The 22,702-nt window shown below is 45.4% G+C and overlaps 1 protein-coding gene across 2 annotated transcripts; it reads left to right on the forward strand.

Moving 5' to 3' along the window:
• Positions 1–418: 418 nt before the first annotated feature.
• On the forward strand, positions 419–22,497 carry LOC119484491 (protein FAM83B-like). Of its 2 annotated transcripts, none has more exons than XM_037763325.1 (5): positions 419–747; positions 1,109–1,591; positions 5,116–5,280; positions 19,231–19,355; positions 20,001–22,497. In XM_037763325.1, the coding sequence occupies exons 2-5, from the start codon at positions 1,148–1,150 to the stop codon at positions 22,090–22,092; spliced, it is 2,826 nt and encodes a 941-aa protein (XP_037619253.1). In that variant the 5' UTR covers positions 419–747; positions 1,109–1,147; the 3' UTR covers positions 22,093–22,497. The 2 variants fall into 2 exon arrangements, with proteins under 2 accessions (XP_037619253.1, XP_037619252.1); XM_037763324.1 differs by lacking the exon at positions 419–747 and adding an exon at positions 754–906.
• The last annotated feature ends 205 nt before the right edge of the window (positions 22,498–22,702 follow it).

Raw genomic sequence — 22,702 nt, forward strand, 5'->3', positions numbered from 1 at the left:
TGTTAGTGGAGGAACCAGGGAGATGATCACTTCCTGTTGGTGGAGGGAACCAGAGAGATGATCACTTCCTGTTAGTGGAGGAACCAGAGAGATGATCACTTCCTGTTAGTGGAGGGAACCAGAGAGATGATCACTTCCTGTTAGTGGAGGGAACCAGAGAGATGATCACTTCCTGTTAGTGGAGGGAACCAGAGAGATGATCACTTCCTGTTAGTGGAGGGAACCAGAGAGATGATCACTTCCTGTTAGTGGAGGGAACCAGAGAGATGATCACTTCCTGTTAGTGGAGGGAACCAGAGAGATGATCACTTCCTGTTAGTGGAGGGAACCAGAGAGATGATCACTTCCTGTTAGTGGAGGGAACCAGAGAGATGATCACTTCCTGTTAGTGGAGGAACCAGAGAGATGATCACTTCCTGTTAGTGGAGGGAACCAGAGAAATACAAATAAAACACGTCATCCCTGCAGCAATCTATAACTAAAGAAGTGCATCTATTAGTAAAGAGTATTTTCTACAACCTCAAAGCGTGAGAGAGCATTGAAACATCTATCGAGTCGTCCTCTCAGTAATCTGACTGGAACCCGTACAGCTTCTTCTTCATGCTTCTGAGGGGTTAACCATGTTTGTCAGGAGGTAACAGGACTCCTGCTGCAGCACATGTGCACACATTGTGTCATATCCAGGTTGAAATGCTCCGGCCGACAGCTGAGCAGGTAAACAAACCTGCTCCTGCTCCTGAAAGCCAGGTGAGCTGAGGTGGGCGGGGCTCGTGTCAGTATGTGAGCCAACAGGGCAGGTACAACAACATATTGGTTCAGATCCACACCTTAGTGCTGCAGAGACACAGACTGGAGGCTTTCACTTCTCTTCAAGCTGTTTCAGGGTTTCCTTTCAGCAGTCATGAAGTAAGTGTGTTGATGTTTCTCATCCTGATGTTGGAGGTTAACCGTCTGTCACCTCATGCTTTGTACTATTTACCTACTGGTGGTGAATCACACTGGACAGACAGGTTTTAACGTTGTCCCTTTACATATGTAAACTGCTCTCTGTGTTGCTTCATTCTGGTTTTGAGTCTGATTAACAGTCACACCACCTGTCACACTGCAGGTAAAGAGAGGCCTGCTGCTCACATAGAGAGTCTCATCCATGGAGTCCAATCTGTCCTGCCTGTCTTCACTGAAAGAAGAAGACGATCCGGTTTACATCCAGCCGCATTACAAAGAGTCCTACCGCCTGGCCATTTATGCCCTGCTGTGCGGAGGCAAGGAGGCCTACGAGGAGTTCCTCCGGGCCGAGCAGATCAGCCACTTCCTGTCGGAGGAGGAGATCCTGTTCATTTTGGAAAATGCAGAGTTACCGGTCGTGGAGGACGACGACTCCTCCGAGGGGAGACGGGTCGCCGACGAGGCCGGCCACTCCACCTACTTCCCGACCGAGTCGGACGACGAGGTGCCGGACCTGGACCTGGGCTGGCCGGAGGTCCCGCTGGAGGGCGCCGAGACCAGCATCAGCCTGCTGTTCCACCCGCCCAGACAAAACACACCCACCATCAAAGAAGTGGTTCGCAAACAGATCCAGGAGGCGAAGAAGGTGAGGACACAATACTGATAAAGACAATATGGTATTATAGAATAATAGAACAGTCCCAGTCATCTGATCCATCAGAGAGCGGCAGGTGAGCTGAACAATTGTGCATTTTGTGATAAAAGCAACACACAGATTTCGGTTTATATGTTATAGATATAGATATTTGACCCCTGAAGGCCGTGGCAGACATTTTAAAAAATGGCTCCAAAAAGGCGCTAAATATTCCTAAATCAGAGTCATGATGATTTCCAAGGTGTGTTCAAGCTGATCAGATCAGATGTCAGAAGATCACAGACAGGTTTTTATTACCTCTTTAGTTTTTAAAGGTGCTTTTTAAAAACTTTTAAGCTGAGAAAAAACCTGAAAACCAAATAAAAGGAGCATGAAGGTCACTTCAGGGTCAAAGTTCACCCCTTCACCTTCATGATAGAATAACAACCAATATACAACCTGTGACAATAGAAGTTACCACCAATCCTGAACTTCATCCAGCGACATCTCCATCACTTTGACTGCTAATAAAAAGAGAAACGCACCGATGGAAAGCTGAAGATCTCTCCGTTCTAACGGTGTATTTCTTGCAGCGCCCAGATCTCTATATCTATACATAACATACAATCTGTGCTAAATGTGTTGCTTTTATCATAAAAGGCACAATTGTTGTGGATATTTCAGCTTAACTGCCCGGCTATCATGGAGGATAAATGTGTAGAGATTCCTCTTCCTGTCTTTGGTGTACACACATATTTAACACAACAGCAGTTAATCTGCAGCACAAACACAGTGACAGGCGTTGCTTTGCACACTACATATTTCTCTGCGTACACAGCACACTGCAGGCCTCTTAGAGATCATTTACTCAAGTGAAAGTAGAAATACCAGAATCTAAAAATACACCATTACAAGTACAAGTCCTGAATTAAGGACAGAAGTTTTATCAGCAAAGTATCCAAAGTAAAAGTACTCGTTATGCACAATGGCTCCTTTAAAAAGTCCAATATTATTATAGAATATTACATTACAGTCCAGTCGCACAGCAGTTCGTGAAATAGTCATGAAATGTAATGTATTGATTCGTGTACATAGACACCAATTTGATGGTCAGCATGAAATCAGTTCTGACTCTTAGTGGAACAATTCATTCACAAATTCACAGACTGATCAACACGGTCCAGACGTGAGCTCGCTTTGGACCGAGTCTTGTTTTTCTGTGGATCGGGGGGGTTTAAGGCCTTCATGATGACAAATCAAATGGCATCAGTTTACTTCAAGAGGCTGTAATTTAGATGTTCCGTGATTTACATTTACAAGGAGCACTGCCCCATTCGGATAAAACCTGCAGAAACACATCACACAATCAGGATGGATCCACTTGATCTGACTCAGTCCTCATGTAAGAGCCTGCGGGGCTGACGAGCAGACGTGTGCCGGATCACACATGTTACAACGCAGCCTCCCGCTCCTCTGGAGGTCCGACCTGCTCCGTCCTGCAGCCGCTTACCCACTGTGATAAAACCATAAAACCATAACCACCAATCTATTACGCTGAACTAAAGGTTAACTGTTAAATGTAAAACAGCTTGTTGTGATTCAGTAACATGTCACATATTACAATGAACTAAAAGAATAGAAACTGAATACAAAGAGGCCGATATAGACGGTTTATGTTGTCAAGTTTGAAAAGGTCTACATGCAGCGAGCTAAACACACATCCTGTAACAGCTGAGTTGACCTTTAACGATTTTACTGGAGGCGTTTGTACTGCGAAACTCATAGACATATAATCATAGACGCTGCATTGGACGCTTCAACCCGTCGCAGCGATATGTCAACGTGGGCGGCATATTGGACCTGTCCAGACTGGCCTGTAACCTCCTACAAGTGAACGGGGGAGCTGCCGTTTCTCTGGATAAAAAGCACTATAACGCCTACATTTCTCAACCGGTTTCAACCAGTCGTTATCAAATTAAAGGGGAACGTAATAATTGGGGGCTCGTCCAAGATCCCAGACGAGCCTCCAATTGTTACGTTCCCCGTTTAGGGTCCAGGGGATAAAGGGAGCAACAAGAAATGTTTACCCAGGAAGGAGAGGGACTGGCAACGGATGTGTGTAAACAATAATTATACAATTTATTAACAATAAATTATTAGTACTATTTTGCATACTGATACTTTCGGTACTTTTACTGAAGTAAAATTTTAAATGCAGGACTGAGTATTTTTACACTGTGGTATTACTACTTTTATTGAAATATCTGAGTACTTCTACCAACACTAACTTTATTGGACAGCAGGTTTGACAAGCAACAGTAATTATGTGAAGAAAACGTGGATCCAGCAGCTACTGAAGTTATAACCGTGACCTTCAGCTGGCAGAATACTGACTAGCGGCAAAAAAGGAGCACCTGAGGCCAATTATTAGTCATTACTGCTGTTAATTAAAAGAAGAAATGATGAAACATGTTGCCGCAGCATGAGGTATATACTGTACGACTTACAGACTACATGTTGCTCTGCTCAGCTTCACAGAGGTAAAACGTTAATAACTGTTAACGGGTTTATTCATAGACGAGGTTAACATGAAGGTTTCACTCTCAGACTCATTTTACTAATCAGCCAACGTGTCTCAGCTTGAATGTTCTCCGTGTTCAACTCCTCACGTTGTGATGACGACCGGCTCGCCGTCTCCAGAGCTCAAACTAATAATTCACACATTACAGCAGGGCGTGGGCGTGAGCGTGAGCGTGAGCGTGAGCGTGTCCACAGATATCCACCGTGTGGAATGACTGATAAAATGCACGCGGTGATGTGCACGGCCCAGTGTAATCATGCACAGTGTACAAGGTGTGAAATCCAGTCTGATCATTATTAAGACACAAACCACTAATTAGTCCTCAGAGAACCTCTCCTTATTATTATTATTATTATTCATTTACACTCCTCTTCATCCTCTTCATCCTCCTCATTCACACTCCTCTTCATCCTCCTCATTCACACTCCTCCTCATCCTCTTCATCCTCCTCATTCACACTCCTCTTCATCCTCCTCATTCACACTCCTCCTCATCCTCTTCATCCTCCTCATTCACACTCCTCTTCATCCTCTTCATCCTCCTCATTCACACTCCTCTTCATCCTCTTCATTCACACTCCTCCTCATCCTCTTCATCCTCCTCCTCATCCTCTTCATCCTCCTCATTCACACTCCTCCTCATCCTCTTCATCCTCCTCATTCACACTCCTCTTCATCCTCTTCATTCACACTCCTCCTCATCCTCTTCATCCTCTTCATTCACACTCCTCCTCATCCTCCTCATTCACACTCCTCCTCATCCTCCTCATCCTCCTCATTCACACTCCTCTTCATCCTCCTCATTCACACTCCTCCTCATCCTCCTCATTTACAGTATCTGAATCTGTTTTGACACATTTAAAATGTATTTTTCTTGGTAGAGCTTTTGTCTGAAAGCTCCTACAGTGCCTCTCTGACTGAACTTTATTTCTGTCTTCATCTTATCTTGTCTTCAGGTTATCGCCATAGCGATGGACGTCTTCACCGACGTGGACATTTTCAAAGAGCTCATCACGGCCACGTTGAGGGGCGTGGTCGTCTACGTCCTCCTGGACGATTCCCAGTTCAAGAGCTTCCTCGCCATGTCCCACCGGGTGGGCGTCAACATCCAGGACCTCAAGGTGACAAATACACAACCGTACCCGTGATGCAGCCACCGCAGCTCGATTAGACGCCATGTCGGCGGTTACTGTTGATCTGCTGGCCGACTCCGTTCACACAATCGCTTCCTTCCACTTCAAACATTTAAATCATCCGACCTTTTGAGTTTTGATGCTTTTTGCTGAATATAGCGTCAGTTTCTCCGTGACTCTCCATTATGGTACGTGCACGTTGGACAGGTAGAGCTGCCCATAGGTAGAGCTGCACGTAGGTAGAGCTGCTGCCCGTGGGTAGAGCTGCCCATAGGTAGAGCTGCACGTAGGTAGAGCTGCCTGTTGGTAGAGCTGCTGCCCGTGGGTAGAGCTGCCCGTAGGTAGAGCTGCTGCCCGTGGGTAGAGCTGCCCATAGGTAGAGCTGCACGTAGGTAGAGCTGCTGCCCGTGGGTAGAGCTGCCCGTAGGTAGAGCTGCTGCCCGTGGGTAGAGCTGCCCATAGGTAGAGCTGCACGTAGGTAGAGCTGCCTGTTGGTAGAGCTGCTGCCCGTGGGTAGAGCTGCCTGTAGGTAGAGCTGCTGCCCGTAGGTAGAGCTGCCCATAGGTAGAGCTGCACGTAGGTAGAGCTGCCTGTAGGTAGAGCTGCACGTAGGTAGAGCTGCACGTAGGTAGAGCTGCCCATAGGTAGAGCTGCCCGTAGGTAGAGCTGCCTGTAGGTAGAGCTGCCTGTAGGTAGAGCTGCCCTTAGGTAGAGCTGCTGCCCGTGGGTAGAGCTGCCCATAGGTAGAGCTGCACGTAGGTAGAGCTGCTGCCCGTGGGTAGAGCTGCCCATAGGTAGAGCTGCACGTAGGTAGAGCTGCTGCCCGTAGGTAGAGCTGCTGCCCGTAGGTAGTGCTGCCCGTAGGTAGAGCTGCCCATAGGTAGAGCTACACGTAGGTAGAGCTGCCCGTAGGTAGAGCTGCCCGTAGGTAGAGCTGCCCGTAGGTAGAGCTGCTGCCCGTAGGTAGAGCTGCCCGTAGGTAGAGCTGCTGCCCGTAGGTAGAGCTGCTGCCCGTAGGTAGTGCTGCCCGTAGGTAGAGCTGCCCATAGGTAGAGCTACACGTAGGTAGAGCTGCCCGTAGGTAGAGCTGCCCGTAGGTAGTGCTGCCCGTAGGTAGAGCTGCCCATAGGTAGAGCTGCACGTAGGTAGAGCTGCCTGTAGGTAGAGCTGCACGTAGGTAGAGCTGCACGTAGGTAGAGCTGCATGTAGGTAGAGCTGCCTGTAGGTAGAGCTGCCCGTAGGTAGAGCTGCTGCCCGTAGGTAGAGCTGCCCGTAGGTAGAGCTGCCTGTAGGTAGAGCTGCCCGTAGGTAGAGCTGCTGCACGTAGGTAGAGCTGCTGCCCGTAGGTAGAGCTGCACGTAGGTAGAGCTGCTGCACGTAGGTAGAGCTGCCCGTAGGTAGAGCTGCTGCACGTAGGTAGAGCTGCCCGTAGGTAGAGCTGCTGCACGTAGGTAGAGCTACCCGTAGGTAGAGCTGCACGTAGGTAGAGCTGCCCGTAGGTAGAGCTGCTGCCCGTGGGTAGAGCTGCCCATAGGTAGAGCTGCACGTAGGTAGAGCTGCTGCCCGTGGGTAGAGCTGCCCGTAGGTAGAGCTGCTGCCCGTGGGTAGAGCTGCCCATAGGTAGAGCTGCACGTAGGTAGAGCTGCCTGTTGGTAGAGCTGCTGCCCGTGGGTAGAGCTGCCTGTAGGTAGAGCTGCTGCCCGTGGGTAGAGCTGCCCATAGGTAGAGCTGCACGTAGGTAGAGCTGCCTGTAGGTAGAGCTGCACGTAGGTAGAGCTGCACGTAGGTAGAGCTGCCCATAGGTAGAGCTGCCCGTAGGTAGAGCTGCCTGTAGGTAGAGCTGCCTGTAGGTAGAGCTGCCCTTAGGTAGAGCTGCTGCCCGTGGGTAGAGCTGCCCATAGGTAGAGCTGCACGTAGGTAGAGCTGCTGCCCGTAGGTAGAGCTGCCCATAGGTAGAGCTGCACGTAGGTAGAGCTGCTGCCCGTAGGTAGAGCTGCCCATAGGTAGAGCTGCACGTAGGTAGAGCTGCCTGTAGGTAGAGCTGCACGTAGGTAGAGCTGCACGTAGGTAGAGCTGCACGTAGGTAGAGCTGCTGCACGTAGGTAGAGCTACCCATAGGTAGAGCTGCACGTAGGTAGAGCTGCTGCCCGTAGGTAGAGCTGCACGTAGGTAGAGCTGCTGCACGTAGGTAGAGCTGCTGCCCGTAGGTAGAGCTGCTGCCCGTAGGTAGCGCTACACATAGGTAGAGCTGCTACACGTAGGTAGAGCTGCTGCCCGTAGGTAGAGCTGCCCATAGGTAGAGCTGCACGTAGGTAGAGCTGCTGCCCGTAGGTAGAGCTGCCCATAGGTAGAGCTGCACGTAGGTAGAGCTGCCTGTAGATAGAGCTGCACGTAGGTAGAGCTGCCCATAGGTAGAGCTGCCCGTAGGTAGAGCTGCCCGTAGGTAGAGCTGCCCGTAGGTAGAGCTGCTGCCCGTGGGTAGAGCTGCCCATAGGTAGAGCTGCACGTAGGTAGAGCTGCTGCCCGTAGGTAGAGCTGCCCATAGGTAGAGCTGCACGTAGGTAGAGCTGCTGCCCATAGGTAGAGCTGCACGTAGGTAGAGCTGCCTGTAGGTAGAGCTGCACGTAAGTAGAGCTGCACGTAGGTAGAGCTGCACGTTGGTAGAGCTGCCTGTAGGTAGAGCTGCCCGTAGGTAGAGCTGCTGCACGTAGGTAGAGCTGCCCGTAGGTAGAGCTGCTGCACGTAGGTAGAGCTGCACGTAGGTAGAGCTGCCCGTAGGTAGAGCTGCTGCACGTAGGTAGAGCTACCCGTAGGTAGAGCTGCACGTAGGTAGAGCTGCCCGTAGGTAGAGCTGCTGCCCGTAGGTAGTGCCCGTAGGTAGTGCTGCTGCCCGTAGGTAGAGCTGCCCGTAGGTAGAGCTGCTGCCCGTAGGTAGAGCTGCCCGTAGGTAGAGCTGCTGCCCGTAGGTAGAGCTGCTGCCCGTAGGTAGAGCTGCCCGTAGGTAGAGCTGCTGCACTTAGGTAGAGCTACCCGTAGGTAGAGCTGCACGTAGGTAGAGCTGCCCATAGGTAGAGCTGCTGCCCATAGGTAGAGCTGCCCGTAGGTAGAGCTGCACGTAGGTAGAGCTGCCCATAGGTAGAGCTGCCCGTAGATAGAGCTGCCCCTAGGTAGAGCTGCTGCCCGTAGGTAGTGCCCGTAGGTAGAGCTGCTGCCCGTAGGTAGAGCTGCTGCCCGTAGGTAGTGCTGCCCGTAGGTAGAGCTGCCCATAGGTAGAGCTGCACGTAGGTAGAGCTGCCCGTAGGTAGAGCTGCCCGTAGGTAGAGCTGCTGCCCGTAGGTAGAGCTGCCCGTAGGTAGAGCTGCTGCCCGTAGGTAGAGCTGCTGCCCGTAGGTAGTGCTGCCCGTAGGTAGAGCTGCCCATAGGTAGAGCTGCACGTAGGTAGAGCTGCCTGTAGGTAGAGCTGCACGTAGGTAGAGCTGCACGTAGGTAGAGCTGCATGTAGGTAGAGCTGCCTGTAGGTAGAGCTGCCCGTAGGTAGAGCTGCTGCCCGTAGGTAGAGCTGCCCGTAGGTAGAGCTGCCTGTAGGTAGAGCTGCCCGTAGGTAGAGCTGCTGCACGTAGGTAGAGCTGCTGCCCGTAGGTAGAGCTGCACGTAGGTAGAGCTGCTGCACGTAGGTAGAGCTGCCCGTAGGTAGAGCTGCTGCACGTAGGTAGAGCTGACCGTAGGTAGAGCTGCTGCACGTAGGTAGAGCTACCCGTAGGTAGAGCTGCACGTAGGTAGAGCTGCTGCCCGTAGGTAGTGCCCGTAGGTAGTGCTGCTGCCCGTAGGTAGAGCTGCCCGTAGGTAGAGCTGCCCGTAGGTAGAGCTGCTGCCCGTAGGTAGTGCTGCTGCCCGTAGGTAGAGCTGCCCGTAGGTAGAGCTGCCCGTAGGTAGAGCTGCTGCCCGTAGGTAGTGCCCGTAGGTAGTGCTGCTGCCCGTAGGTAGAGCTGCCCGTAGGTAGAGCTGCTGCCCGTAGGTAGAGCTGCCCGTAGGTAGAGCTGCTGCCCGTAGGTAGAGCTGCCCGTAGGTAGAGCTGCTGCCCGTAGGTAGAGCTGCCTAAAACTGAACCTGCTAGAGCCTCTGAAAGACGGTAAAGACGGTAAAGACGGTAAAGACGGTAAAGACGGTAAAGTCCGGCGTGATCGCGGTCTCAGAGGGTTAAATCTCCTCGTGAGAACAGGAACCTCTATCGACTCCCTCTTGTCTACTGAGGATCCAACTCTAAATGATTTCTTCCAGTGCTCAACATAAGAAGTTCAGATTGCTGCGTAGAGTGTGATGATGGAAAGTGATCACTTCCTGTCTGGTCAACGAGATGCACAGAAACAGAGACATGAACTCACAGAAACAGAAACAGAGACATGAACTCACAGAAACAGAGACAGAGACATGAACTCAGGGTCTCAAACTCAGTTTGTTCGTGCCGTGCCGCTGTGGCCGGTCACTGAACATTTCTACGAGCCACACAATGTTTCTGCCACTTCTGAGATCTACGTAGAACGCTTCAGAACCGTAAACACCACGACTGTGTATCGGCAAGAGTCTGGCGATAACGTACGTATCATGATACCGGGGTTACCACCACACAATATATCACAATGTTTTTTAAATCTAACTTTAGGAAAAGTGTCATGGTATATAAGACACACACCTTCATATGCATAAAATCTGAGCAAAAACAAGTTTACTTTTTTATACAATCAGAATTGTAAGATCTACATTTGCATTTATCACAGCCGGTGCAGCTCTTTGCAAATAAAATAAAGTATTAACTGAGTTCATCTTTGCATGTAAACTATTAATCAGAATTTAATACAGAGTTTCATCACAAAACATAATAATGCAATACTCTATATTTTGCGTCCAGCCCTAGTAAACACTGAGTCAGTGGGAACAGACAGTAGAGATATGGATCATGTGACCTTAATCCCTGACTAGTTTTAATTTAGGAACTGCTTTTTATGAATAATATTTCTTAATATAAGGAATCAGCCTGAAACCTTTACCTGCCTCAGCCAACATTCAGCCTGTTCTCTGATGGTTTCATTCCCTGCATGAACTATTCAAAGTACAACACGATAACTTGTTGAATATGATGTGATGTTTCTGACATGTCGGGGTTAAAGCAGCCCGTCTTCCTGCTCCTTCAGCAGCGTGTTTGTAGATTAGTATTCCAGCAGTGTTTCCTGCCAGAGGAAGCTTCGCCTGTGGTGTGACCTTTCTTCTGTTGGCGGGAGCATTTAGTGGATTAAGTGTGACATTTGCTCCACACACCCTCGTGAAGCCGCCGTCACTCAGCAGCGTTTCTCTGGTCTGCGTTGTCATTAACGTACGAGAGAGACGAGTGCAGCGGCCGTGGGACAGATCTGTGAGTGGGGCTGGATTTTCCTGTTAGACAGCATCAGGAAGACGTTTCAACAGTCCAAACAACAGAGACAGAGACAGGGACGGCTTTGTGATCAAATAGCTTAGCCGGTAGCCACATCAGAAACGCAGCCTCAGAGAAAGTGACGCACAGGTTTGATCTTGTCGAGGATCACAAAGGTGTGTTTGCTTCTCTGTGTGTCTGTGTGTTAAAGCGCTGTCATGGAAACCATGAAACAAACTCCTGCTGCTCCACTCTCATCAGAATCTACTTAAAACATGAATGAATCCAATACAGTGAAGGAAAACGCATCTCCTTTAACATGGAAGTGTTACTCTTACTGTGTTATATGTTCTATATTCCAGTAAAAGAACAAGAGGTCAGAGGTCTTTTAGAATCGTGGGGAGGCTCAACACATCATAACAATAGTTTATATAAAGTATATAGATGATAGCAGGGCTGTCGATCCATTCAAATATCAAATCAAGATTAATCACACATGTTTTATCTGTTCAAAATGAACCTTAAAGGACCAGCGTGTAACATTTAGTGGGATCTATTGGCAGAAATGTAATTTATGTAATATGAATAAGTCTGTTTTCTTTAGTGTTTAATCACCTGATAATAAGAATCGTTGTGTTTTCGTTATCTTAGAATGAGACGTTCATATCTACATAAGGAGCGGGTCCAACCCCCCCCCCCAGGAAGAGCGCCGGTCGTTGATCCGGACTTCCGTAGTGGTCAAACGGCGGTACTACAACCTCTGTGTCCGTCACGTGATGCCATCGGGCCAAAAAAGACTTTTCCCGTAGACTTCCATTGAGAAAGAGACGTCTGTAACTCAGAGGATCATTGATTTGGAGGTGAATCAACTCCCCAGTACGAACACTCTAATACTCCAGTACGGACACTCTGATACTCTAGTACGGACACTCTGATACTCTAGTACGAACACTCTAATACTCCAGTACGAACACTCTGATACTCTAGTACGAACACTCTGATACTCAAGTACGGACACTCTGATACTCTAGTACGAACACTCTGATACTCTAGTACGAACAGTCTGATACTCCAGTACGAACACTCTGATACTCCAGTACGAACACTCTGATACTCTAGTACGAACACTCTGACACTCTAGTACGAACACTCTGACACTCTAGTACGAACACTCTGACACTCTAGTACGAACACTCTAATACTCCAGTACGGACACTCTGATACTCCAGTACGAACACTCAAATACTCCAGTACGGACACTCTGATACTCTAGTACGAACACTCTGATACTCTAGTACGAACACTCTGACACTCTAGTACGAACACTCTGATACTCTAGTACGAACACTCTGACACTCTAGTAAAAACACTCTGATACTCTAGTACGAACACTCTGATACTCTAGTACAGACACTCTGATACTATAGTACGGACACTCTGATACTCTAGTACGGACACTCTGATACTCTAGTACGAACACTCTGTTACTCTAGTACGAACACTCTGATACTCTAGTACAAACACTCTGATACTCTAATACGAACACTCTGACACTCTAGTACGGACTCTAACAGTCCTGATTTAAATCATTAAAACTCACTAACAGCTGAATCCAGAGTTATTCTTTTCCTCCGTTCATGTGAGTGAGACCCAGACCGAGGCTGGAGCGCCAAGCCGTGACGACGGCGTGACGTTGGGACCCCGTCACCGAGTCATGTGACCGAGTCATGTGACCGAGCGGCCTGCTCCATGGGCCCAATGGATGCAGAAGATTGCCGGAAGACCCGGGTACTTTTCCATTTGGGCTTCCTGCTCCACTGAGACGCTCTGATAGGATGAACGAGGCCCCGCCTCCAACACTGGATCCACTTCTCTTCATACATCCATGAGCGGCTCCTCTCCACGGAGTCCGCCATGTCGCACCACCATATCTCCTGTTGGGGCCGGAGTTGATAACGTTACTCGCTGCCGTCTCCGCCGCTCTCTCTCTCTCTTGCTTCACCACTCACTTCCCACAAACACACACACTCTACGGGCTGGTTCTGCTCCAGAAGACCTCCGCTACTCTGACAACAACCGGCTCTAGAGAGGGACATTTCTCCAGTACACTGGACCTCCTCATCTCACCACTAGATACCACCAGATCCTCCACACTGGACCTCCTCATCTCACCGCTAGATACCACCAGATCCTCCACACTGGACCTCCTCATCTCACCGCTAGATACCACCAGATCCTCCACACTGGACCTCCTCATCTCACCGCTAGATACCACCAGATCCTCCACACTGGACCTCCTCATCTCACCGCTAGATACCACCAGATCCTCCACACTGGACCTCCTCATCTCACCGCTAGATACCACCAGATCCTCCACACTGGACCTCCTCATCTCACCGCTAGATACCACCAGATCCTCCACACTGGACCTCCTCATCTCACCGCTAGATACCACCAGATCCTCCACACTGGACCTCCTCATCTCACCGCTAGATACCACCAGATCCTCCACACTGGACCTCCTCATCTCACCGCTAGATACCACCAGATCCTCCACACTGGACCTCCTCATCTCACCGCTAGATACCACCAGATCCTCCACACTGGACCTCCTCATCTCACCGCTAGATACCACCAGATCCTCCACACTGGACCTCCTCATCTCACCGCTAGATACCACCAGATCCTCCACACTGGACCTCCTCATCTCACCGCTAGATACCACCAGATCCTCCACACTGGACCTCCTCATCTCACCGCTAGATACCACCAGATCCTCCACACTGGACCACTGGAAGATAGATTAGTCCAGTATTTAATCCTCTTATCAACATGGGAGTGGACAAATCTGCTGCTTTATGTAAATGTATGTATATATTTATTATTGTAAATCAATGAACACAAATCAATGACAGATATTGATCCAGAAACCCTCACAGGTACTGCATTTAGCATAAAACAATATGCTCCCATCATAACATGTCAAACTGCAGCCCAACAGGCAACAACAGCTGTCAGTGTGTCAGTGTGCTGACTTGACTATGACTTGCCCCAAACTGCATGTGATGATCATAAAGTGGGCATGTCTGTAAAGGGGAGACTCGTGGGTACCCATAGAACCCATTTACATTCACTGATCTGGAGGTCAGAGGTCAAGGGACCCCTTTGGACATGGACATGACAGTTTTTCCCCGCCAAAAGTATGATGACTATTCCATAGTATGATTTCTACATACTACTTAATAATAACCGTTATAACATGCTTTTAATTGATCTTTAAATACTGGATGCATGATGAGAGAACTACAAGGCCTCATGCTTCACAAGTTTGTAAAACTCAGACTTAAATATATCAAATACATCTCAACTTATTATCATCTGTAAATTATTACACTTGTTGATTCTGAAATCAATAACAGTGGCAGCATTCTGCTAATAGATAGTAAGCTAATATACTGTAAGCTCCCAGACGAGTTAAACCCGAAACCAACTGAATCTAGTTCTGTGTTATTAACTGAAAACGTTTCCTGCTCGTGGTTTTAAACCGGCGGCGTCACATTCCAGATTCTGGTGCGATGCTTTTATTCTGAAAAGCTGAGGACAGAAAGTGAGTTTCATGTTTCTGGATATATGTTTCTAATATTTCCAGTCAGGCTTTGGTTTTAATTTATTTCCATATGTAATGAAAATCAACTTTAGCTTGAGTTGTGTCACAGTGAACGTCAAATATCTCAACCTGATGTCACAGGAAGGCGTACAGATATCACGACCTTATGAGGACATTCAGCGCAATGAGAACGCAGTTAACCTTTCAAGTGTCATTTTTAAGCCACGCAGCAAAACTCCGGTAACGGCCGCAGTTAGGTTTAAGCAACTAAACAGCTTAGTTAGTTTTAAGCAACTAAACAACTTAGTTAGTTTTAACCAACTAAACTACTTAGTTAGGTTTAAGCAACTAAACAGCTTAGTTAGTTTTAAGCAACTAAACAACTTAGTTAGTTTTAACCAACTAAACTACTTAGTTAGGTTTAAGCAACTAAACAACTTAGTTAGGTTTAAGCAACTAAACAGCTTAGTTAGTTTTAAGCAACTAAACAACTTAGTTAGTTTTAACCAACTAAACTACTTAGTTAGGTTTAAGCAACTAAACAACTTAGTTAGTTTTAAGCAACTAAACTGCTTAGTTAGGTTTAAGCAACTAAACTACTTAGTTAGGTTTAAGCAACTAAACAGCTTAGGTAGGTTTAAGCAACTAAACTACTTAGTTAGGTTTAAGCAACTAAACTGCTTAGTTAGGTTTAAGCAACTAAACTACTTAGTTAGGTTTAAGCAACTAAACAGCTTAGTTAGGTTTAAGCAACTAAACTGCTTAGTTAGGTTTAAGCAACTAAACAACTTAGTTAGGTTTAAGCAACTAAACTACTTAGTTAGGTTTAAGCAACTAAACAGCGTAGTTAGGTTTAAGCAACTAAACTACTTAGTTAGGTTTAAGCAACTAATCAGCTTAGTTAGGTTTAAGCAACTAAACTACTTAGTTAGGTTTAAGCAACTAAACAACTTAGTTAGGTTTATGCAACTAAACAGCTTAGTTAGGTTTAAGCAACTAAACTACTTAGTTAGGTTTAAGCAACTAAACAACTTAGTTATGTTTAAGCAACTAAACAGCTTAGTTAGGTTTAAGCAACTAAACAACTTAGTTAGGTTTAAGCAATTAAACAACTTAGTTAGGTTTAAACAACTAAACAACTTAGTTATGTTTAAGCAACTAAACTACTTAGTTAGGTTTAAGCAACTAAACCACTTAATTATGTTTAAGCAACTAAACAACTTAGTTATGTTTAAGCAACTAAACAACTTAGTTATGTTTAAGCAACTAAACAGCTTAGTTAGGTTTAAGCAACTAAACAACTTAGTTAGGTTTAAGCAACTAAACTACTTAGTTATGTTTAAGCAACTAAACTACTTAGTTAGGTTTAAGCAACTAAACAGCTTAGTTAGGTTTAAGCAACTAAACTACTTAGTTAGGTTTAAGCAACTAAACAGCTTAGTTCGGTTTAAGCAACTAAACAGCTTAGTTAGGTTTAAGCAACTAAACAACTTAGTTAGGTTTAAGCAACTAAACTACTTAGTTAGGTTTAAGCAACTAAACAACTTAGGTTTATGCAACTAAACAGCTTAGTTAGGTTTAAGCAACTAAACTACTTAGTTAGGTTTAAGCAACTAAACTACTTAGTTAGGTTTAAGCAACTAAACAGCTTAGTTAGGTTTAAGCAACTAAACTGCTTAGTTAGGTTTAAGCAACTAAACAGCTTAGTTAGGTTTAAGCAACTAAACTACTTAGTTAGGTTTAAGCAACTAAACAGCTTAGTTAGGTTTAAGCAACTAAACAACTTAGTTAGGTTTAAGCAACTAAACTACTTAGTTAGGTTTAAGCAACTAAACAACTTAGGTTTATGCAACTAAACAGCTTAGTTAGGTTTAAGCAACTAAACTACTTAGTTAGGTTTAAGCAACTAAACTACTTAGTTAGGTTTAAGCAACTAAACAACTTAGTTAGGTTTATGCAACTAAACAGCTTAGTTAGGTTTAAGCAACTAAACTACTTAGTTAGGTTTAAGCAACTAAACAACTTAGTTATGTTTAAGCAACTAAACAGCTTAGTTAGGTTTAAGCAACTAAACAACTTAGTTAGGTTTAAGCAATTAAACAACTTAGTTAGGTTTAAACAACTAAACAACTTAGTTATGTTTAAGCAACTAAACTACTTTGTTAGGTTTAAGCAACTAAACCACTTAATTATGTTTAAGCAACTAAACAACTTAGTTATGTTTAAGCAACTAAACAACTTAGTTATGTTTAAGCAACTAAACAGCTTAGTTAGGTTTAAGCAACTAAACAACTTAGTTAGGTTTAAGCAACTAAACTACTTAGTTATGTTTAAGCAACTAAACTACTTAGTTAGGTTTAAGCAACTAAACAGCTTAGTTAGGTTTAAGCAACTAAACTACTTAGTTAGGTTTAAGCAACTAAACAGCTTAGTTCGGTTTAAGCAACTAAACAGCTTAGTTAGGTTTAAGCAACTAAACAACTTAGTTAGGTTTAAGCAACTAAACAGCTTAGTTAGGTTTAAGCAACTAAACTACTTAGTTAGGTTTAAGCAACTAAACTACTTAGTTAGGTTTAAGCAACTAAACAGCGTAGTTAGGTTTAAGCAACTAAACTACTTAGTTAGGTTTAAGCAACTAAACAGCTTAGTTAGGTTTAAGCAACTAAACTGCTTAGTTAGGTTTAAGCAACTAAACAGCTTAGTTAGGTTTAAGCAACTAAACTACTTAGTTAGGTTTAAGCAACTAAACAGCTTAGTTAGGTTTAAGCAACTAAACAACTTAGTTAGGTTTAAGCAACTAAACTACTTAGTTAGGTTTAAGCAACTAAACAACTTAGGTTTATGCAACTAAACAGCTTAGTTAGGTTTAAGCAACTAAACTACTTAGTTAGGTTTAAGCAACTAAACTACTTAGTTAGGTTTAAGCAACTAAACAACTTAGTTATGTTTAAGCAACTAAACAGCTTAGTTAGGTTTAAGCAACTAAACAACTTAGTTAGGTTTAAGCAATTAAACAACTTCGTTAGGTTTAAGCAACTAAACAACTTAGTTATGTTTAAGCAACTAAACTACTTAGTTAGATTTAAGCAACTAAACAACTTAGTTATGTTTAAGCAACTAAACAGCTTAGTTATGTTTAAGCAACTAAACAGCTTAGTTAGGTTTAAGCAACTAAACTGCTTAGTTAGGTTTAAGCAACTAAACAACTTAGTTATGTTTAAGCAACTAAACTACTTAGTTATGTTTAAGCAACTAAACTACTTAGTTAGGTTTAAGCAACTAAACAACTTAGTTAGGTTTAAGCAACTAAACAGCTTAGTTAGGTTTAAGCAACTAAACAGCTTAGTTAGGTTTAAGCAACTAAACAACTTAGTTAGGTTTAAGCAACTAAACAACTTAGTTAGGGTTAAGCAACTAAACAACTTAGTTATGTTTAAGCAACTAAACTACTTAGTTAGGTTTAAGCAACTAAACAACTTAGTTATGTTTAAGCAACTAAACAACTTAGTTAGGTTTAAGCAACTAAACAACTTAGTTAGGTTTAAGCAACTAAACAACTTAGTTAGGGTTAAGCAACTAAACAGCTTAGTTAGGGTTAAGCAACTAAACTACTTAGTTAGGTTTAAGCAACTAATCAACTTAGTTAGGGTTAAGCAACTAAACAACTTAGTTAGGGTTAAGCAACTAAACTACTTAGTTAGGTTTAAGCAACTAAACAACTTAGTTAGGTTTAAGAAAAACATCACGGTTGGGTTTAAAATAAGTAGGTAAACTCGTAAATACGTACAGAAACAACAACAGTAGTACGGAAAACACGTCACAAACCTAATTTCAAAATAACTCAACAACACTTGGTTCAACGCTGGTTCAATGCTGGACGCGTCCATCTCCCCTCCTGCCCATCATGAGTCAGTACAGACTACATGGCGTACAAATGACACGCCAAAAGCAAGAACGGCGTTCTTATTGCACGCAAAATAACTTCCAAATGACTGTGTGATTCATACACCATGTAGTGTGACTGGGCTGAGCACCTGTTCAGTTTGGTCAGTTGCATTATCATTGCAAAGTCTGCAATGCATGATTACACAATGTCATTTAAAGTGGCAATGGATCACCTTTTAGCGTCTTTCAGCTCATTGTTTGGTTTTGGGGCTGGAAACTTTTCTGTTTTGGTTCATTCTCATTCTCACCACTTTAATAACTAAATAAAGCTCTGAAAACCGACTGACACAGCTGGTGAACATCCTGTAGCAGAGCATTGAGCCTCCCCCTCTCTTGATTTATGTCTTATTTATATATATATATATATGTATTTATATTTATATTTATATTTATGACCTCGGTTAACATTGTAAACATGAGTTTATGTTTTAAGTCTTCTTCAATACAGCATGATGTTCATTTAGTAACTTATGGTCCCGTTTAGAGTCAGATAGACCATAAAGCAGGGGATGCTTTAGGGCGGGGCTACCTGCTGATTGACAGGTCGCTACCACGGCGTTGTCCGGTCTGGGAGTTGTCCGTGTTTTAGTCTTACAACTTTAACCCTTTAATCACAGCGTGTTTTCACTTCATCAAAGTTAATTAGAACATTTTGGTTTACTAAAAATGTCTCATTCAGCGTTCTGTTGTACTGTAGCTCCGCCCTCTAGTGTCACATGGCGACGGGCAAAATGTAAAACTCGAGGCTTCAAAATGTGAGTCCACAAACTGATGGATGACGTCACGGTGATTTCATCTACTTCTTCTACACAGTCTATGATTAATGATATGTCAGTGTTGTGTTCACAAACAACTACACAGTTCAAATAACTGGACTTTATTCTGACGAGACTTTAATAATAATAAATTAAACTTATATATATATATATATATATATATATATTAACCTGGTGACTCTTTCTGTTGGTTTCTCCACCAGAACATCCGCGTCCGGACGGTTCAGGGGCAGCAGTATCAGTGTCAGTCCGGGGTGAAGTTCCGCGGAGATCTGGAGCAAAGATTTATTCTGGTGGACTGCCGGACGGTGTTGTATGGAACATACAGGTGAGTCCGTCCTACCTTTACCCTTTTTCACATGTACGCCTCAACAATGAAATCAAAACTAGGATTCATTCTTTAATCCACCTGTCAAACTCAACAGCTCAAATTCCCCTGATTGAATTTGAAGGGCATTTGGTGCCTCTTGTTTCCATGTTTACATCTTGCATTAACATGCGATCTGTTTCTGGATGTCCTATCTGGGTAAGGAACAACACCAGTGCATGCCGGGTGTGGATGCAAGCAAGAACGCATCCAATGGCATTGTGATTGGATCTCATTGGATAATCAGTTGCAGGTCTTGATCCTACCTCCGATCCTAAAAAGTGATTTTGAAATAAATGACGGCCATCCATTTAATCCTGATTCAGTTGACAAGTCCGCCGGCCCCGCCTAACTTATTAGCACATTGAGATGTGACCTCAATGCAGGTTGAATCAATATAACATCTATCAATGCTAATACTACAAGTAGGTTTGTTAATAGGTGTAAACACAAAGGCTGTAGATCAGATGTCATTATCCAGATACAGATCACATGTTAAGGTGTAGAAAGCACAATATTCATTCTGTTTGACTCTTGTCATTTTAAAGTTGTTTTGTGGAACTACTGTTGGCTCTCTGATGACTGAGTCACCGTTTTCTTTTTCAGCTACACGTGGTCGTTTGAGAAGATCAACCTCAGCATGGTCCTGGTGATCACAGGTCAGCTGGTCACCTCTTACGATGAGGAGTTTCGCCGACTGTACGCTCGCTCTGTAGTTCCTACAGTTCTGTCCAGGGAGAGGCCGTTGGTCCAGTACCTGAGAGACACTGTGGCCATGCAGAGCCCAAACTCCAGCCAGCTCTCCCTCCGCCAAACTCACATGAGACCCAAAGTGATGCACGGCATGAGGAGTGCTCAGGATGACAGGTTTAACAACGCCACCATGATGACCCGAGGCTTGAGCGTGCAGGAGAGGCTGCATCAGTCTCACTGTTTCGACATGGGGAATCTGATGCGGGGACACAGTTATGGCGGAGAACTGCAGAAGTTGAACTCCTTGACTCGGCTGAGGATGGGGACCAAGGACCTCGGAGTCCCTGTTGATAAGACGGGACCTAACCTGAGGGGGGGCGGCGACTTGCTGCTAACAAACAGGTTGTCCCAGCAGCACCTTAAGCACCTGACTCGCTATGGAACGGACCAGAATCTGATACCGTTCAACTCTGAAACATCACTCCACAGGTGGAAGATGGACGCATACTTTAACGACGGCGACGTGCCTCTAGATGCATCATGTGATGCGATATCTCCATATGGAAGCCACACAGGCTTAAACGAGCAGCTGGTTCACAACAGGTCGAGGGACATTAAGTCCAGGATGGAGGAAATGAGACAGAAGAGGCTCAGTCTGCAGGAATACGCTAATCTCAGGCAGAGCCAAGAGTCCTTGAGGTCTGCGTATCCGACTCTGGAAAGACCCAAATATATGTCTCCATTAAGAGGGCAGGACATGAGGCAGAACGTGGCAGAATTAGAGCCAAATGCGCAGAACGGTTGCATCTTGGAAACGGCCAGCTTCAAAGACAATGAGCCAAATAAGGAAAGAGAGCAAACTCTCAGTGATGTCCACCGCTCTGCCTCTCACCACGACGTCACAACGGCTCCAGATCGAAAGACGATGCAGACATACGACTGGCACGAGCCTCTTTCCAGGACGACCTCTGCTGCTGCTGATTTAGATATGATACTAAACGATCCGTCGCTTAAGCTCGCTCATTTGCAGCCCAGCGGTCTCCAACACCCGAGAGCAATGGAGTCTTTGACCGAGCTCCCGGAAGAGAAAGAAGGTTCGCGTGTCAACAGTTCGGACTCGGCCGCATTCAAAGACGGAAATGAGGAGATTAACAAAGACGAGAAAGCTTTTCCAAAGGAGAACTCTGGGAAATCCAGATTACCTGCAGAATCACAGCGCCAGGATCCAACCAGAGGACGCCTTGGTTCTGTAGGTAAGATGGCCAACAGCTCAGGCTCAGCTGCTCCAAAAGAAGGAAAGAAATCAATATCCACTGAGGTACAAACTGTCCCAAAAAGCTTAAACACTTCTACAGGATCTCAGCATGCAGTGGAAGCTACGAGTGGTCACACGGAAAAACAGGAAAAGCAGCGCGAGGAGCCGCCCCTCCAAAGGAAGAACTCCCTGAGAAAGAAAGTATATTCCATGCTTACGCCAGACGACAAGAAAGCATCCAAAAAAGAGGAGAAGTCCCTCCAGAGGAATGCCTCACTGAGATCGCGGACTCCTTCAGGATTAACCCAACCAATCAGAGGAGACCATTCACAGGCACCTGCGGTAGAGCAAACGACCAAGAAAGGTCAGTCGCCGAGCATCTCCAGGTCGCAGAACTCTCTCAGTGGTTCAGCGGAGACTGAGAAGCACAAATCATCATTCCCGAGATCTCCTCAGCAGTCAAGCAAAAGAAAGCCGAACCCTGCAGGAGACCAGGACCGAGGCTCGAGGAGCACTCTGAACGACGAGGGAGAGACCGTCTATCACGCCAGGAGAGAGAGAGTCTACAGTCGATTTGAATATTTGCTTAGCACTGAAAGTCTGGATAAGTCAGTGAAGGTGGTAGCCTCAGAGAAAGACAGAGGCTCTCCCCTGAACAGACGGGACCCTTTGTATCAGTCACAAAGTGGTTCTGACAAACTGGGAAGGTTCATGCAGCGAGTAGGAAATCTAATAAGCAAGAACAAGTAGAGAAGAGAAGAGGGCCGCCATGCTCAGGAAGGCGTATGAATAGCACACAATGTTAAGGACCTTCTCCGTGTCATGATAACGCATTCTAGGCTTTTTGTGTGCCATTAAAGGCTGCGTTGTTACCATGAAACAGTCGCGGCTATGTTTAGGCAACAAAACCAAAAACATCACGTGAATTAAGTATAATACGGGCCCATTGTTCCGAAGTCCCATTGTTCCGAAAGCGCATTGTTCCGAAGGCACATTGTTCCGAAGACCCATTGTTTCGAAGGCACATTGATCCAAAATACTAGGGCTGTCAAAGTTAATGGATAATAAAGCGTTAATGCATATTAGTTTTAACGCCACTAATTTCTTTAATCCAATAACGCAGCTTGTGATCTTTAGGTTGTAGCGGCTCCGTTTTAAAGCTAGAGTGAAGATACTGGTATCATAGTAAACTAGAGAACCTGATGAATCCATCGGGATCAACCATGTCAGACTAGCTTGTCGAGAAGGAGGCTAAAAAACACTCCAAACTTACGCTACATTTTGGTGAGGAAAACCCTATCTGAGTAGAGCCGTTGAAAAGGGACCAGCTGAGGTTGTTCAACATCTGATCAGGACGCCT

This window comes from Sebastes umbrosus, unplaced genomic scaffold, assembly GCF_015220745.1.
Source record: "Sebastes umbrosus isolate fSebUmb1 unplaced genomic scaffold, fSebUmb1.pri scaffold_79_arrow_ctg1, whole genome shotgun sequence".
Lineage (NCBI taxonomy): Eukaryota > Metazoa > Chordata > Actinopteri > Perciformes > Sebastidae > Sebastes > Sebastes umbrosus.

Bases quoted from the DNA above. Each gene is read 5' to 3' on its own strand.
- LOC119484491 (XM_037763325.1), top strand. From the start codon at position 1,148: ATGGAGTCCAATCTGTCCTGCCTGTCTTCACTGAAAGAAGAAGACGAT. The intron at 1,592-5,115 runs GTGAGGACACAA...TCTTGTCTTCAG, and splicing joins AGATCCAGGAGGCGAAGAAG to GTTATCGCCATAGCGATGGA. The intron at 5,281-19,230 runs GTGACAAATACA...TTTCTCCACCAG, and splicing joins TCAACATCCAGGACCTCAAG to AACATCCGCGTCCGGACGGT.